This window comes from Callorhinchus milii, unplaced genomic scaffold (genome assembly GCF_018977255.1).
Source record: "Callorhinchus milii isolate IMCB2004 unplaced genomic scaffold, IMCB_Cmil_1.0 Scaffold2, whole genome shotgun sequence".
NCBI lineage: Eukaryota > Metazoa > Chordata > Chondrichthyes > Chimaeriformes > Callorhinchidae > Callorhinchus > Callorhinchus milii.
Genome location: NW_024704743.1, coordinates 45022961 through 45041059, shown reverse-complemented (window position 1 = coordinate 45041059; position 18099 = coordinate 45022961). Strand labels below are relative to the sequence as shown.

The following is an 18099-nucleotide window of genomic DNA, read 5'->3' as shown; positions in this document are numbered from 1 at the left end:
CACCATAACAGTGAACGCAAGCCAAATCCCCATCCGGTTTAGTCCTGTGGCTCCTTCTTGTGTGACAATTAACAGTGATAGTCATTTTTATTTTAAAGTTTAATTTTTTTGTGAAACTAACCTTGTATTTTACAACAACTTGCATTTATATAGTGCTCTTTCTTCACGCAGGATAATGCCTTGGAACACCCTGAGGTACAATCAAATTTTAGGCCATTGAAGACTGACTAAATTTACAACAATTTATTAAGTTGTGCTTGTACAGTGCTACAGGTATAAACTGTTTAAAGTGGTTTGTTTGCTCCTAGGTTTTCACCTTGTGTGTTTGTGTCCTGGCAGGTACTGCCCTTGCTGCAGCAGCACTGGGGGATGCAAGGTTAGGTGGTGATAGAGAAGGCACGCTACCGCTATGGGACATTGCTGTGTGCAAATTGGCTGCTGTGTTGGCCTCCAGCTAAGCAGTCAATGCACTTTACAGTAAACCCTGTGAAGTGCTTTGAGATGTTTCGACGATGTGAAAGGTACTATATCAATAAGGATTATTGTTATCTTGGAAACAGGTCATTCGGCTGAAATAGTCTGTGTTGGCGTTTATACTCCATACGAGTCTCCATCTCTGTTCTTCCTGTCTCCGATACCCTCCATTCCCTCTCTCTCATTGCACGTATTGTTTCCTCTTAATTACACTGATGCTTTTTAACCGGCAAAGGCACTCGTTAAAAGAGAAATGAGTTTCCCCTGGTGTACTGACCAACAATCTTCCAGATATTATATAATAATCCTTGCATTTGATATAGTGCTTTATCACGTCGATGAGATGTCTCAAACCGCTTCATATGATATACTATAAAGTGGTTTGACTGTATATTTTGGGGCCGAAACACAGCGGTCAGTTACGCACATCACTGTTTCACAATAGCCATGGAGTGAATGACCAATTTCATTTGGGGGTTGTTGGTCAGGACACCGGAAGAAACTCCCTTCTCTTTTTGAATAGTGCCATGGAATCTTTAAAGTTCACCTGTACAGGCAGACGGGACCTCGGTTTAACATCTCAACCAAAGGACAGACCCTATATCAAATGCAAGTGTTTTTGTTACCATTTTCATTTTTAAAAAGTCATCAGTGCAGAAAGGAAGAGAGAGACAAAGAAACAGAAACAGGAAGAGAGGCAGAATGACAGTGTTTTAATGATCCTTATAAACTGGTTCATCTTGAAACGCCATTAAAATACCACCAATGCTTTCTACATTCTATAGCTGGCTGTTTGTACCAATAAAAAGCCCTAGGCAACTCCCATACCCACAGAAGCTGTTGCCAAAAAGGCTCCCAAGCACACCGCTGGCAGTGGAATGTCGCCTTTTCAATGCAAGTACAAGCAACAAGACTTTAACAGACAGCAGAATCTGCCAAAGCGCCAGTTTCACTCCCCCACACACAATACTGGCATTGTTCAAGAGGCATCTCACAGGGCACACTGGGTTTTCAGAAGTTGTTACAAAGGCTATGAAGTCACTTTTTCTTTGCCTCTTTTGAAAAACCTATCATCTTCTCACAAACTGTTCTCCCGCTGTGTGACTGAGGGTTGTTCACTTGTACAGTTTGACAAAACATACATTGTACAATGATTCTGCATCTTGTTCGGTTCGGGAGATGTGGGGGGGTGTGGGGGGGTGAGAGGAAGAGGACTGTGGTGAAATTCATAAAGTGATTGACAGTTGCCAACTGCAGAGAAACAAATTTGTACACAGTATGCAAATTATTCTTTCCTCGTAGCCAAGTGGGCAAATGCTCGTCCCTGCTCAGCACTAGATCACACAGGCTGAAACATTGTAGAATCAAATGCCTGCCTGAGTTAGATGATCTCAGCCAGTCTAATGCATCAGTTGGGGTGCTGCAATAGCCTCAACGCCATGAGGTTTGGTGGGGATTGGAGGGGCTTGTGGGGGAAACCCAGTCAAAGTTCTCTCTCCCAGAAACTGATAGAAGGTTTGCGTGCTGGTCTTTGGTTGAGATCAGGTACTGCCATAGATATGATGCCCCCTCCCCCTGGGGTCAAATAGTCTGCAACTACACACTGACAAGGCTCACGCATTCATACTGATTTGTTGGGACGAGGGAATTGGAGGGTCTTGTCATCCGTGGAACTGCATTGTATTAGAATTTACACCCCTTCCGGGTGCAGTAGAAGGGAAGGGCAAATGTAAGGGGAAAATTAGCCGAGAAGAAAAATAAATGTAAATTTTTGCAAATGATCAAATTTGCATGTCAAACAAGGGTAAACTAAAACAATGCCATCAGTCTATACCAGATGTTCTTAAAGTATGGGGCCCTCTTCCCAGGGCCCCATACTTTAAGAAACATCCCGTTTTTTTAAAAATCCTTCCCTTCCCTGTGAGTGCGGAAATCGGCTGGGCTGTGTGTGCGTGTGAGTGCATGGTTCCTGCAATAACCTTGAGAGGTCGGCACACCGCCTAGCTGATTCCAGCACTCATAGGTAAAGATTTTTTTTATTTTAAAAAGGGCCATTGGGACGTATGCAGTTCCATGTCGATTTTTAAAAAAAAATGGTTTGATGATTTTAAAAACAAGTTTTTGGGACAAATTTTACCAAAAACATTTTCCAACAGAAAGATCCGTTCGGAAAAATAGATTGTTTTATAATAATAATAATCCTTGCATTTGATATAGCGCTTTTCACGTTGGGAGGACATCCCAAAGCGCTTCACAGAACACTCTGTAAAGTGAATTGACTATATATTTGTGGGCGAACGCGGCAGCCAATTGCGCACAGCAATGTCCCACAAACAGTCGTAGATTGAAAATGACCAATTTTTATTATTGTTTTGTTTTGGAGGGATTATTATTAGGCGTGTGGAGTAAGGAAACTTGCCCAAGGTTTCGCCCTGCCTGGAATTGAACTCAGGTCTCTCACTTGCAAAGCGAGTGCTCTAACCACTGAGTTACAGGACTCCACGACACAAAGGGAGAAAACGTATGGGTACCCCATAGGACAAAGTGATGGTAGCGGCAGAGGTTCCAGCAAAACACAGAGGTTAAAAAAATGATAATGTTTATTTATGACTGGGATTTACATGGAGCGGCTTCAGCAAGTGCCAGGGCCTCTGTGTGTTATTTGTGGCGACATTCTGGCAAATGACACTATGTGGCCCTGTAAGTGTTGTCTTAGTAAACTATGGGAGATTAAATTGTTTTTATTTAAATTAGGGAGGCTCACTCTGACAATGTTTGAGAACCCCTGGTCAATACCAACACTGCCCTACCTTGTCCTTTGAACAGTAGCTTCATTCATTATGTGCAGTAACAAAAATACACATCAATGGTCCTACCTGGGATGGGGTGGGGGGAGGTCCACAGTACTCCAGGTGAGACTACAAATGAGCCAGGCTGCTCATTTTTGGACTTGTAAGGGCAGGGATTTGTCCTACTTGGTTCCTGTTAACCCAGGGTTAATCTTAGCTCTGGAAGGTGTGCCAGACAGTGCTCTCACGCTTTACTGTTTTAGCTGGTTAAACTTCATCAATACCCCAACGCATGCTCTCCGGTCCACGAGCCATGCCTTTCACTAACCTCTGCGTAAAACCCTCTGGTATTAGATAAGCAGGATGCATCCCTCCAGGGAGAGAGTAAACATTCCATTCCAGAACAATTTCATTTTTAGTTGGAATATATATGTTCAGCTCTGTCTAGTTGAGATATTTTTAAGCATGATGATGAGTTTCCACATGTGCCAGACACATGCCTGACCCAAAAAAGATTAGATTTGGTCACTTATCTTATTGCTGTGTGCAGAGCGATGCTTTTGCAGATCAGCCATTGTAGATTAACTTCCACATTTGCCTACATAAAAACTCATTACTGTAAGAAAAACATGAATTTTAATAGCTCCTTCTGTCGAAATGTCTCAAAGCGTTTCACAAATAATTACTGTCATGCATAACAACTGTTTTTGTTAGCAAACACAACAACCATTTGCACGATGAGATGAAATGGCCAATTAATCTGGAGGCTTACTCTAAAATAACTGCGTGAAGAACCAATTTGAGATGTTTTGGCATGATAAGATGCAGTATCAAATGTAAGTATTATTACAATGGTATTTTCAACTTGATGTATGTGAGAGGATCCCATTGACTTCTATATTTTACTACCCACTTTCGTTATTGATATTTACTGTCCACATACTGGAATTTCCATTACTTTCCCATTTATTGTCCACATACCAGAATACTTCATTTCCTCACACTATAAATGTGTCAGATGTTCTGCAGCCTCTGATATATAGTAAGTTATATTGCTGATGGATCGTTAATAGAAAACGTACATAAAACACACTGTGCAACATGCATTGTGGGGATCTCTCAAATACAGTCATGGAGAAACCATATTGAATTTTAAAAGGAATGTTGCAACTAGTTAAGAAGTAAAGCAGATGATATTTTTAACAAACACTGAGCATTTTAGTTTATGAGAAGTTTTGAACTTAATCATAAAAATCACAATCTCTGCATTTAATATAGCACCCATCGTCAAGATATCTCAAAGCATGATAGTACACGTCTCTGTATATTTTTGTAGGTAAACTTGGCAGCCTCCTCCTTACACATTGCAACCAATTTGGGGGATTTTTAACTAGGACACTGGGAAAAAAAATACTCCCTTCTCTTTTCGAACAGTTCCATGGGATTTTTATAGAAGAAAACTTTGCATTTTTAATACCACTTTATTGTGGCAACATTTTGCAAAGTGCTTTACAAAGCACTTGATTATTACCCTTTAGTAGCTGTTTTGAAGGCAAATACTGCAGACATTTGTACCAGCAAGATCGACAGATGGTCATTATGATCAATTATATCTGGGGGATTGTTGGCCAGGACACCAACAGAAACTCCCTTCTCTTTTCAAGTAGTGTGCAAGCTGGCTATAGTTGGTAGCAGTCTCACCTCTGAGTCAAAAAGGTTTTGGTTGAAGAACTACTTTGGGACTTGGAACCCATTTAGACTAGGTTGACACTCCAGTGCAGAGGATATGTTGCATTGTCAAAGGTGTTATCCTTCGGATGAAACGTGAAACTGAGGTCATGTCTGCCTGACCTGTCTGGTGGACACTAAAGATCCTCTGGTACAATTTCAAAAGAGTTTATCCAAGTTTATCTTGGTGTCCTGGCCAACCAACACCCAAAATAATATCAGTCACTCACTCCGTGGCTGTTTGTGGGACATTGCTGTGTGCAAAATTGGCCTCTGCATTCACCCACAGAATTCATACAGCCATACCAATTTACAGCATATCCTGTGAAGCGTTTTGAGATGTTTTGCATTTGATATAACCCTTTATCACGTCTTCGATACGTCTAAAAACATTTCAATGCAGATTATTATTATTATCATCATGGGATCTTTGGCACTCACTTAAAAACTAACAGATAGAGCCTTGAAATATCTCATTCAAAAAATAACACCTCCTACAATGTAACATTCTCCACTATTAAACTGGAGTGTTAGCTTCAACGATAAAATCAAGTCCCAATGGGACCCTCGGAGAGATATTTGCCTCTTGACAATACGTAACTGACTTTAGTGTTATGGGCTTCCATTTGTCAGTAGATTTCCTGTCAAGGGCAGCGTAACTGACTATATTTGGGATGCTGGTAATTTTAACAACTAAATATCAGAAAGTTGAGTTGTGACAGTGAAGTCACTTTTAGCGAGTTACCATGCTCCACTTACTGACATGTTCACGGATTATCAATCCTAGAATAAAATCACCAATTAAGACTCCTATGGGAAAGATGCAAGTAGCTTTAGTATATAGAGGTATATATTACCAGTATGCGCATTAAGGAGGAGGGTGCACATGGGAATGAGTGTCTGCAGTAGTGAACTGTTGGCAGCGAGCGCAAGTATAATTTATGTTTGTGAATGAGTCTGTCTCCTGTTTTGTCTCTGTGTCTCTTTCTGTTTTTCTCTCTGTCACTTCTTATTTCTAATGGTCTCTTTATCCCCATCCTGTCTGCCTGTGGGTTGGTTTCTCTGTTTCTCACTCTGCCTTAATGTGCGTCACTTTGTCAGTCTCTCTCTTGTCAGACTCTTTATGAGTCTTTTTCTTTCTTTGTCTCTCACATTTACTTGCTCTTTCCCATTCTCTCTCTTCACTCACTCTCTCTTTCCTCTTTCACACTCAAGTCACTCACACTCTGCAGATCTATATAGACATTGTATCTTCACTTTGGGAAACCCTCACTGTCTCTTGTCTTTTAGCTCTCCCTTATCCTCTACTATCACATTTACTCACAATTGTTCTCCCGTGTCTCTCTCCACTCCCTTCCCATAGTGACTTTCCCTCTATCTCCCTTTTACCTCTGAAACTGTGCATTCATTCATTCATTCATTCGTTCATTCATTCGTTCATTCATTCGTTCCATCATTCGTTCATTCATTCATTCAGACTCTTGCCTCCTATATTCACTTTTCCCTCTCACACTTCACACTCACTCTTTCCTCTCTCATATTCACTTGTTTACTATCTTGCTCATTGTTTTGAATCTCTCTTCCTTCTCTCACTTACTTACTCCCTTCCTTCTCTCTCCCCCTTTTGTCACACCCACATTCCTCTCTCACATCCAAACTCATGCTCATTCCTTACCTTTGAGGACGTCTCTAATGATAATAATAATCCTTGTATTTGATATAGTACCCTATCACATTGTTGAGACGCTTCAAAGTGCTTCACAGGACATACTGTAAAGTGGATTGACTGTTTATTTTGTGGGGAGAAACACAGCAGCCATTTGCACACTTCAATGTCCTACAAACAGCCATGGAGTGAGTGACCAATTTTATTTGGGGGATTATTGGCCAAGACACCAGGAGAAACTGCCTACTCTTTTCAAATCGTGCCATGGGATCTTTAACATCCACCTGAACAGGCAGATGGGACCTTGGTTTAATGTCTTATTTGAAGGATGGGGCAGTGCTGGATAGATACCTGAACAGGGAGAAATGTGAAACTGGTATCAGAAAACCAAGTGTTTTAGGTCAGACGCACCAGCAAATATTTCTACATATTAATCTTTTATATTTGGTATAGCGTCTTTCACTTTGGAAGGATGTCCCAAAGTGCTTGACTGTAAAGTACAGTGACTATTTTGTGGGTGAAAGGTATTCATTCTAAGTACAAAGGGAAATTACAACTGGAAAGAGTTACTAGGAAAGGTGATTGAGGCCATAAAGCTGGACTCATTTATGAAACAGGTTAATGCTGTAATGGAAAGAAGTTAGGAACAATGAGACAAATGGCCCAAAGGGCCTTTTGAATCCAAATATCTTACATGATTCATATGAAGCAGGTACCAGAGGTTAAAGAAGAGAACCTTGCAATAAATTCCCCAAACTTTAATTGTTGCAACAATAGAGTGACAACATGCTGTAGGTTTACATTCTGTGCATCAAGTAGAAAGGGGCAAAGCCCTCGACAGGACTGGAGCACAGTAGAAAATGAAACAATAAAACCAAACAATGAAACAAATCACCATACAAAATGTCAGACAAATTAAAAACACAAATAAAACGTTTACCTACCTTCGTTATTCTACTTAAATGTTAGTAAGATGCACTAATTTGCTTGTCAGTGAAAAATGAAGCCAGCAAAAGTGTGCCTGCTCTATTTGACAAGCTTTGGCTTGCAGGGTTAAGAGGAACCCAATAGGCAGAATCCGTATCCTCAGTGACTGGTCTGCTCCTCCAAATATCTCAAAGTGCTTCACAAGATTTACTGTTCACTGTCTATGTGTGTGGAGGTTGGAGGCATGAACAACAATAACAACTTGTGCCCTTCACTTAAGGCAATATCTTTGAATGTTCTACAAGGATGAAGTTTACAGCTGAGCAAGGAAGAGGGAGGAGGGGAAGAGGAAGTGGCCATAAGCACTTTGCAAGAGATAGGAATTGAGAGGAGTCTTGATGAAAGAAAGAGTGAGGGCAAGATAGACTGATGGGAGGAAGGCGTTCCAGTGTTTAGGGGCATAGGAAGTAAAGGCTTGGCACCAATAATGGTGCGGAGGGCTGGGGAGCCTGAGTTATCTAAATGAAGACAGTGAGAGGAGGAGGGTAAGCAAAGGCTGGAGAGATAGGAGATGCCAGGAAGACTGACACCAACCCTCAAAATCATTCACAAAGGTCGCGTCCAGAAGCCAGCCAAATCCCCTCCTTGGGCTTGTTATTCCTAGATCCTAGCATTTGCTGCCAGTTAGCAGGAAACCTTAACTCAACAAACAAAGTCAGTTCTTCTGGTAACCTCCAATTATTATTATTCCCCAATCTGTAAATCCAATCCCAATAGCCATAGCCTAATCATGCATGGCTCTTTTGTTGGGTACAACCATTAAGGAAATGGGGGGAGGTGCAGAAGTTGCTTCAAGTGCACAGAACACAGCAGTCAATACATGAACACATCAACGGATCACTTTCTTCAACAATCTGTTCATTCACCCACAAGACACACAGTCACCGCACTTGACAGTATATCCTGTAAAACGCTTTGGGACATCCTCCCGACTTTAGCACCAAAAGTGTCAACACATCACACATCCCATATCAACCCATAAAAACTGAACAAAAAAAACGTTCTTTAATGAATGCAGTGACATTTTTCTAGTAACACTATTTCGAAAGGGGCATCTTTTCTATGACCAGAATTTATCACAAGCTGACGGCTGAGCACTGGAAGGACTCACTGTTCAAAGGATTCTCCACATCCTGAATGAAAAGTCACATAAGCCACAGTTGGCGATCTGACAGCCTTCACAGATTGGCCTTCAGAGGATGAGACAGAGAGAAAGAGAGTTCCACATCTTACAGCTGTTAGGAGAAGGCTTGCTGCTTTTCAACTGGTGCGGTGAACAGATTAACTGCAGAGCCAACTTGGCTCCACCAGCCTTCTCCAATTCAGCTGCAAAATCTGATGCAATGTTTCCATGATACAGTCAGTACTTTTGGGTGAAATCAGAATGTGCAACAACAAGACATTTAGGATGGCCTGAGGTTTAATACCAACGTCTTTTTGCTACACGTTCTTGCCAGACAGTGGGAATGATGAAGAATCAGCACCCATCTACTGTACTGACGCTTCCCAGTGTCTGTAGTAACACATTCTCTGACTTGCATAGTGCAAGTACTAGGTGCTCCCATGTTACAACAGCATAAGTTGGACCCTGGATCCCTTGGTCTTCATTCAGTGACTGGGGAATGTGCCCTCTCACCCACCAGATGTCTCATTGCTCTCTTCTTAGATCACGACAGTGCCTTGGAGGGACTCCAAGGACATGGAAGGATCATCTATGAAGATATGAAAGAATATTTTGATCAACTGAACTGGACTATCCATGAACCACACATGCTTTTACAATAAATCTTGTAAAATTGAATGTTTTCACCCATTAATTTATCAACTAGGAACATTTTTTACTTGGAAGTCCATTTTTTAAACAAAAAAATCTGTGTGCATCACTCACCAGAACATGAGTTGTCCAAGACTACTTCTTTCTCAGCATTCCAGAATGTGTTACCATTTCACCATGTTGGTTTCTCTATACCTGGGTCTGCCTTTGGTTTTGGAAGCTCTCCATCTTCGTTACGATTGCTCCCAGATAGAAGCATTGAGAAAAAGAAATGATGAAGTTGCTGCCTTCTGGGTGTTCTATCCTGGATGTTTGCTGGTGTCTGATCAAGAAAGTTTCACTGGGAGGTCACTCATTTTGTTTCATGTTGTCAGACCAAAAAGAACAAGCTAGTTGGTTAACTTTTAGAAAAAAAGTCACCCCTGGCCATTAAGTTCCTTCTTTAAACTACCTAATTTAAGCTCCGAAACACACTCCAGGGTGAAGGGTGCAATATAAATGCAGGTTGTTGTTATTGTTGTAGTAGTAATCGCTTATAAATTCCAGGTACTCAATCCTGAGGCCCAAAATTCCACCTGGCCTTAGTCAGTGAGACCATTTTGTCTTAATGTTTAAGATTTGTAGAGGAGTGGATAAATGTTTACATTCAGTCTCAATTTGGAAGTCAGTTCATGAAACTGGTGATTCACTTAATAGCTGTTTGTGGGTCATTGCAAATTGGCTGACGATTTTGCCTACAGTCCACTTCACAATAAAGTCCTGGGAAGTGTTTGGAGATGTCTTGACTACCTGATAAAGTGCTATATCAAATACCAAGATTATTAAAACCAGCTTTCAAATTAAGTCTGAATTTTAACATTTTCCACAATTTTGCACAATCAAAATTCTAAAACAAAATGGTCTTACAAACAAAACTAGGTGGAATTTCTGGCCTCTGATAGTCGAGTGGGTTAAGGCATCACCCAGTCCAGCTCTAAGCCATACAGATCAGAAAGTCCTGTCTAAGTGCTTCCCAAACTTTACTGTAAAGTGTAGTGACTATATATTTGTATGTGATCAGAGCCAGGGTACAATAATTAGCTTTGTGGGGGGTGGGAGGGGGCGCGGGGTGGTAAAAGGAGATGATCGGGAGGAGAAAATCAGCAAAGGGTCTAGATCTTGATCTATAGCCAGTACTGGAAAGTGACTATGTTTGGGCGTTAGTTGAGGATCGGATTGGGTGAGGACAGGACAGGAATGGACATGCCTGTGACACATTCCATTGTCAACTGACCTGATGATATATGACAAGGTCACAAAGAAAATTCAAAGCAAGGTGCTCCGACAGCGCAGGCGATCTAACCTTCCAATAAAACCAACCCGAAAATCTCCCTGTTGCAGCACAAAGCTGTTTTGCTCGCAGGGAACAAGTTCTACCTGTTGACTATACTCTGTGTAAAAAAATACTTCCTAGTGTTTAATGCTAAAATTGCCTCTTAGAATATTAATCTGAGTAGTGTAGGGAAGGAGTGGGGGTTGGAAACATCTTGGGGAAGCAGCTCGGGTCAACTGCGGCAGCCAATGTGCGCACGCCAAGACTCGGAACGAACAGGAGAGTTCAGCGAGCAATGGTTAGGCGGCTGGGCTGGGCTGGTGAGGCTCAGTGAGGAGATGGGGGCATATCTTCCCAGTGAGTCCTGGCCTCGAGATTCAAATGAAGCGCGCGGGATGACGTCACGCGGCAGCCGGTTGTTGAGTGGCTGAGAGTCCCCGGATGGTGGCGTGGGAGCTGATGATGGCGCGGGAGCTGTTGGTGTGGGCCAGCCGAGGCGATGGGTCCCTCCTCGCGAGTCCCTCCGCACCACACCGGGCAGCCTCGGGCCCCGCGCTGGATCTGGTCTCCGCTCAGGACGTCGAACTCCTCACCGGGGAAGCCTTGCTGCGGGTCCCGCTCACCGCTGAGCCGCCCCAGGTGCCGACCGTGTCCCAGGTCCCGCTGGACATTCAGCCGCTCGATGTTGAGTGCCTCGGGCCCCGATCCCGGGTAGATCGCCTCCGTCTCGAATTCCACTCCAGGCTCCCCAGCCGCAGGAGACCTCGAACTCGAGCGCCAGGGATCCCGACGCCCCAGCTTGAGTCTGCACAACCCACAGCCACAGCCGGCCCCATGCGCCTCAAGGTCTGCGAGCGCCTCCTGACCATCGCCATTTTGCCTTTCTGAAATGCTGTACACTGTCCAGCGCCTTGGGACATCCTCCCGACGTGAAAGGCGCTATACAAATGCAATCTTGTTGTTGTTAATCTGTGTCCTCTCATTCTACCACTCAGAAACATCTGAAAGCATTTTTCCAGGTTTTGCTTTTTATATCCCTTGATCATCTTATATACCTCTAAAACGTCTGTTCAGAATCTTGTCTTCTTGGCTTATCTAATCATTTCTCATCCCTTCAGTACTGGGGATCAACCTCAATGTTTTCCTCTGTACTATCTCCAGGGCATGGATACCCCCATCTCAACATCTCTATACATCTTTAAATCTCAGCTGAAAACCTAATTCTTTGCCAATGCTTACAGTTATGTCCCTTTCCCTTGCTTGGCATCCAGCCTGTCTTTGTGAATCACTTCAAGATGTTATCATACATGAAGGATGCAAGTTGTTATTGTTGTCACATATAAAAAAGTGCTGGTGATATCTAAAGCTAAAGTGTTTCAGAAGATATTAAAATCCTGATATGTGCTGAAGGTTTCAAAGGAAGCTCAGGGCTTAAAGTGTTCAATTATTTCAGTTCTGTCTTGAAATAGAAATAAAAAATATTTAAATAGAGAGCGGTTGGAACATGAAATTCTCTGTCACAACCTATTTCTGAGCCAAAGTCTATAAATTATTTTACAGGGGAATAGCATAGAAAGAGCATGGAGAGTGAGCTGGAAAACAATTAGATGGCTCAATGTGGAGAAAAACAGCAGCACATACTTGATGGGTTAAGTGGCCTGTTTCTGTGTTTCTATGAAGTTCTTTTGCCAGAGCCGACAGTAAAATGTCAGTGTAGTTTTGCTAGAGATAATAAATAAATGTGTGATTGTAATGTAGTTACAAAGACAGGAAGGAGCGGAAAAAAAAAGCCGAGTGGTTCATTAAGTCCACTGCTCTTATGTTTCCAAAATTCAATTCTTTTGCAGAAAACACTGCTGTGCTTATCTTATAAAAGGTCAAACATGTTGAAAGGCTCGCTCTCTCTCTCTACGAAATTACACAAAATAAATAGTGACTGACACTGTCAGTTCTATCTGTTCCAGTCAACTGAGTAAAATGGTTGCCACATTTCTCAAAATGGCTATCCAGTGTGTCTATGCAAATTAAAACTGAGAGTCAATAATCCTGATTCTGTCAAATAAATCCATCGTCTTCATTCATGCCAGCCCATTCTTTAAACAACAAATCTTACAATCAACACACAACCAGATCAGAAATGAACCAAGTGAAAAACAGGACAATTTGATTTTGTGCAAAGTGTGATATTTAATAGAAGCCACAATAATCTTTATTATTGCAGATACAAATTTCACGGATAAGAGTTTTTTCTCTTAATTTGCTCCAGTATTCCTCCTCCTGGTATCAAAGCGTTATTGACTGTTTGCTAGGATACAGTTCCACTATCATTTAGCATGTGCTAGGACCTTGCCAAGGAGACCATTCATCATGTGTGAGCCTAGATATTAACTGGGGTCATCACAGGCAAGTCTATCCTCAAACAGTGCAGACATTTAATCTTGGGGAGGGATTGGGGGGGTCAATGGCTAAACTCAACACAGCTTAGATGGTGGGATTCAAACCAGCAAGCCCTTGGTCCATAAACTGCACATCTGCCAACTACATTGTTGGGGCTGCTAGTTTATGCTATTTCTTAATGGTTTTAACAAAGAAACCAAGTTATGAAAATTATAAGTTTTTTCCAGTACTCAGATGTATAGCTCTGCAACTCCTCTGCAACACAATATAATAATACTTGCATTTGATATGGATCCTCATCACATCATTGAAATGTATCAAAGGCACTTCACAGAACATATTGTAAAGTGAATTGACTGTATAGTTTGTGGGTGAAATCGGCAGCCAATTCGGCACAGCAGTGTCCCGAAACGGTTATGGATTGAATGGCCAAATTATTATTATTTTAAGGGATTATTCCCCTCTGGAAAAGCAATTGGCCAATCACCGAGTAACCAGGTTCCTACTTACCATGAGGTAAACTTCACTTCTGATGCGAAGAGGTCCTGGACTTCTTTATCTCTAAGATAGATAACATCCACCTGGCTGCTGCCTCCCCGACCCCTCTCCCTCCTCCCTTTCCCCCACCATCACCCAGATGAAGCCCACTACCTGCTGCCTCGACATCCTCCCCACCCAGCCTCTGGTCGCTCAACTCCCCCTCCTCTGCTCACTGCTGGCTGACACAATCAACCAGTTCCTCTCCTCAGGCTCTGTCCCACTCCCTCTCAAAACCGCTGTCATCCCTCTGCTCATTAAAACGCCAACCTTCGATTTCTCCAACCTCACAAACATTGGACCCATCTCTAACCTGCCCTTCCTGGCTAAAGTTTTGGAATGCGTCATTGGAAATCAACTTTGCTCACACCTCTCCCTCCACTCCCTATTCAAACTCCTCCAGTCCGGTTTCCATCCAGCCCACGGCACAGAGACAGCATTGTCAAAGTAGCAAATTATGTTCTCTTTCTCGCTGACCAGGGCTCCGACTGCCTCCTCTTTCTCCTGGACCTCAGCTGCTTTCGACACAGTCGATCACACCATCCTCCTCCACCGCCTCTCTTCTATCATCCATCTTAGTGGGAATGCACTCGCGTAGTTCAAATCATACTTAACAAACCGGCAACAATACCTCTGGGCCAATGGTTTTTCCTCCCACCCAGCCACCTGTGGGGTACCCTAAGGCTCCACCCTTGACCCCCTTACCTAACCCTAATCCTTACCTAACCCCAACCCTTAGTTTCCTTATCTATGTGCTCCAACTTGGCAATGTCATACGCAGACATGGGACTACCTTCCACACGTATGCGGATGACACCCAAATCTACTTCTCCTCCAGCTGCGACTCCCAATCTGCTGATATCCTGTCAGCTTGTTTGACGGACATCAAGGCCTGGATGAGTGCAGATTTCCTGCAGCTGAATGTTGGCAAGATAAGACATGTCAAATCCCGCCTAAAGAACTTACTCTTTGATCATGCTTATGGTCACCTACCCCTCCCTCTCCCCCTGGCTTAGAGTCAGACTCCGACACTCTCAAGTGCTCCACGATGCTACCTATGTGAAGGGCGCTATGTAAATGCAGTTGTTGATGTAAACAGAGTCATGTGGAGTAAGGAAATTTACCTAAGGTTTCGCCCTGCCCGGGAATCGAACCCAGGTCCGCTCGTTTGCGAGGCGAGTGCTCTAATCAATACTCTCCAATCTACTTGTGAAGTTCCTGCTGATCAATGGGATTTCTAGAAATACTGCAGATTGGAATCACAATCTTCTAGCAGACTATTCTTCTACCGTATCCATAATCAGGAAAACTAAAGGGAAGATTCTATTTCCAATGGTCACTTCGCTTAATGACCATTAAACAATGACCAACATTCAGAATTTGGTCCAAATATTCTTCAATAATACTAGTAAGAACTTTGAAAATGAATATGTGCGCTTAAAAAACTGCATAGCAACATTATGTTTTTCATGCTGAGTTGTGTTGCCCACCAGGAAGTTTGCAGGGCGTTCCTGGTGCCTGTCATCTACCTAGTGAGAGCTCAAACCCACACTAGTCGGATGCCAAATGACCAATTGGTGATTATCCTCTTTGTGGGGAGGTAAGCGAGGACTCCTTGGAGCTAAAGTGGCTCCAAGGTGACATGTTGGTCAACAGAATGTCAGAATCGAGCCAACTCTCTCTGGCTGTCTCAGTCGTCCAATTCTTAAGCCAGGCATGTTCACAGTATTCAAAGGCACTGCTGATGACAGCACAGTCAGCTTGGCTTATTGACAGGATTTGAAGGGCAGACCAGTCACTAGAAGCAGGGATTCTTCCCACTCAGCTCCTGTTAACCCTCCTAACACTGGGCTCCCCACAAACGTTGGCTGTTGCCAACCTGCAACTCTTGAAAGGCACTACATAAATGTAATTTTGTTGTTATTGTTAACCATACAATGTTTCTGGAATTAGGTAAATAGGGAGAGAGTACACATTCCATTCCAATAAACATCTCCATGTGAATTTCCATGTGTGGCTGGGATGCATGTAACTCTCAGTTTGGTTTGGACAATGTTGAGCATGATATGGGTTTCTGCATGCATCAGACACCTGGCTGCCCACCCCCCAAAATTCACCACTGGTTGCTGGGGGTATATATACAGTGGATACCCACCTCAACATCACTCCAATAATAATAATCATTGCATTTGATATAGCGCCTTATCACATCTTTGAGACGTCTCAAAGCACTTCACACAATATATTATAAAGTGAATTGACTGTATATTTTGTGGGCAAAACGCGGCAGTCAATAGTGCACAGCAGTGTCCCACAAACAGTCGTGGATTGAGTGACCAATTATTTTATTACTTTTTTGAAGGAATTATTATCCCCAGAAAAGCGATCCGCCAATCGACTAACAACTGGGTTCCTACTTAGTGTGGTTAACTTGCCCGTGTGGTCAGCTTCTTCGCAGTCTTTTTAATTTAACATTATGTAATGTAAATGAAGCTCAACCCATTAAATGTGATGAAAATTCCTCAATCTGTTGATGACTTTCGTTAATGAGTTTCCACTGTAATAACATTTTGCATCATAAACAAAGAGATTGTGGCTTTGATCCTCACCTCTGGGTCTGATCATAAATGAGGAAGAGGCGTCTGTTCTTAGGTATGGTTGCAAGTGCGTGATGCTGGAGCCCTGCTTCACTATGAGGCTGTGTCCTGAGCAACAGGTCCCTTATTTCACCCTGTCTTTACCTGGAAGACCATTTGATCTTAAAAATGAAGATTGCACACAACTGTGGAAAATTTCCTAAATTCAGTTTCAATTTGAAACTTGTTTCTTTCTGAGAACTACAGGGAACTGGCTTTCCAAATTGAAGAAGAATTGAATAACTTCCTACAATTCTGCGCAATCTGAAGTTAGTCTTAAAAGTCTAGGTAGAATTTCAGATGTTCTTTTATTCTCATAGTTAATGGTTCAGGTAATATAGTGCCAGCAGGAGGTCATTCAGCCTATTGTATTAGTTCATGACAGAATTTTTAATCCCATATCCCCACCTTTTCTCCATATCCCTCAATGCACTTACTTCGCTTGTGTCACAGGTATTTGAGCACTATTATCAAAACTGACTGCAATCAATAAAAACACATTAGCACTGTCTTCAGACCATCGTGTAGCCCTACCTTGCATCCTTCACACGCACTGACCCCATAGTGGTAGCCTGAAGATTTGTCCTGACAGACGAAGCAGGGTTTGTACACACGTGGGGGTGGAATTGGGGAAGGCGGACTTGGTACAATCTCCTCAGAACTGGTACTTTGTGTTTCAATTGCTGAAAAACAGAATAAAATATATATATTTAAAAATGCAGCAAGTCAAACAGATATAACTCAGGTTTCTTTACTCTGCATCACTTCACAGACTGAAATTCTTCTCTTGTACACCTGACTTGGAGAAGGGCAAACCCGAGCCCAGGATCAGAGGGACGGAGCAAAAAACACCATCTCACCATCTCACTCTTTGATGGGTTGTCTCCACCCACCCTTCAGAGCTAATAAACAATCTTGACTCAATAAGCAATATCATCCAAACATTTCAGCTTCTTTGCACCGATGATTATCCCGCATGTACAAATTGTACATTGGAGTCCTGTAGCTCAGTGGTTAGAGCACTCGCCTCACAAGTGAGAGAACTGGGTTCAATTCCTGGCAGGGCAAAATGTTGGGCAAGTTTCCTTACTCCACATGCCTCTGTTTACCTAGCAGTAAGTAGGAACCCGTTTGTTAAGTCAATTGGCAGATCGCTTTTCCGGGGGTAATAATTCCTTCAAAGAAAATAATAAATTGATCACTCAATCCACGACTGTTTGTGGACACTGCTTGCGTAATTGGCTGCCGTATTTTGCCCACAAAATATACAGTATCTTCTATGAAGCACTTTGAGACGTCTTAAAGATGTGATAAAGTGCCATATCAAATGCAAGGATTATTATTATTGAAGATTCTTAAATTCTCAAATCCCGATGTGATCCAAACAACTCTCTAGAGCTCCCCACAGATGCCAAAAGCAGTTTTGACTTCTGTAAAGCTGACCTGTAAGGAATGGAAGATGGCAGGATAGGTATTCAATAAGCATATAATCAAATGGGCCAGAGGGCTTTCAACATCTGAAATTCTTTTGGGATGTTTGATAATTCTAAAAATGTATGGCTATGATTTCAGCTACAATGTCCCCCCCCACCCCCATCGACATTACAACCACTTCAATCTTTAAACCTCTCCCCAAATACAGTTACCTCAAGGCTCTCACCTCTGCCTTCATAACATTTCTCTTTGACAGTGCTTTCAGTCAACTACCTTTTTTATTCTTCCTGCTCATTATTCTTTCATCGTCTTTGTAAAGCGCCTTGAGACTTTCATCCTATTTGAAAGGCTCTAGATAAGTTCAA

General features: G+C 42.4%; 1 protein-coding gene across 4 annotated transcripts in view; it reads right to left on the bottom strand.

The window, feature by feature from the left end:
- The window catches only part of LOC103179947 (retinoic acid receptor beta), a 142379-nt gene that overhangs the window by 105011 nt on the left and 19269 nt on the right, over positions 1-18099 (bottom strand). For all 4 annotated transcript variants that reach the window (XM_007895495.2, XM_007895493.2, XM_007895494.2 and 1 more), the window contains exon 2: positions 16835-16983. In XM_007895495.2, coding sequence (XP_007893686.1) covers positions 16835-16983 — 149 coding nt within the window. The remainder of the gene's footprint in view (positions 1-16834; positions 16984-18099) is intronic.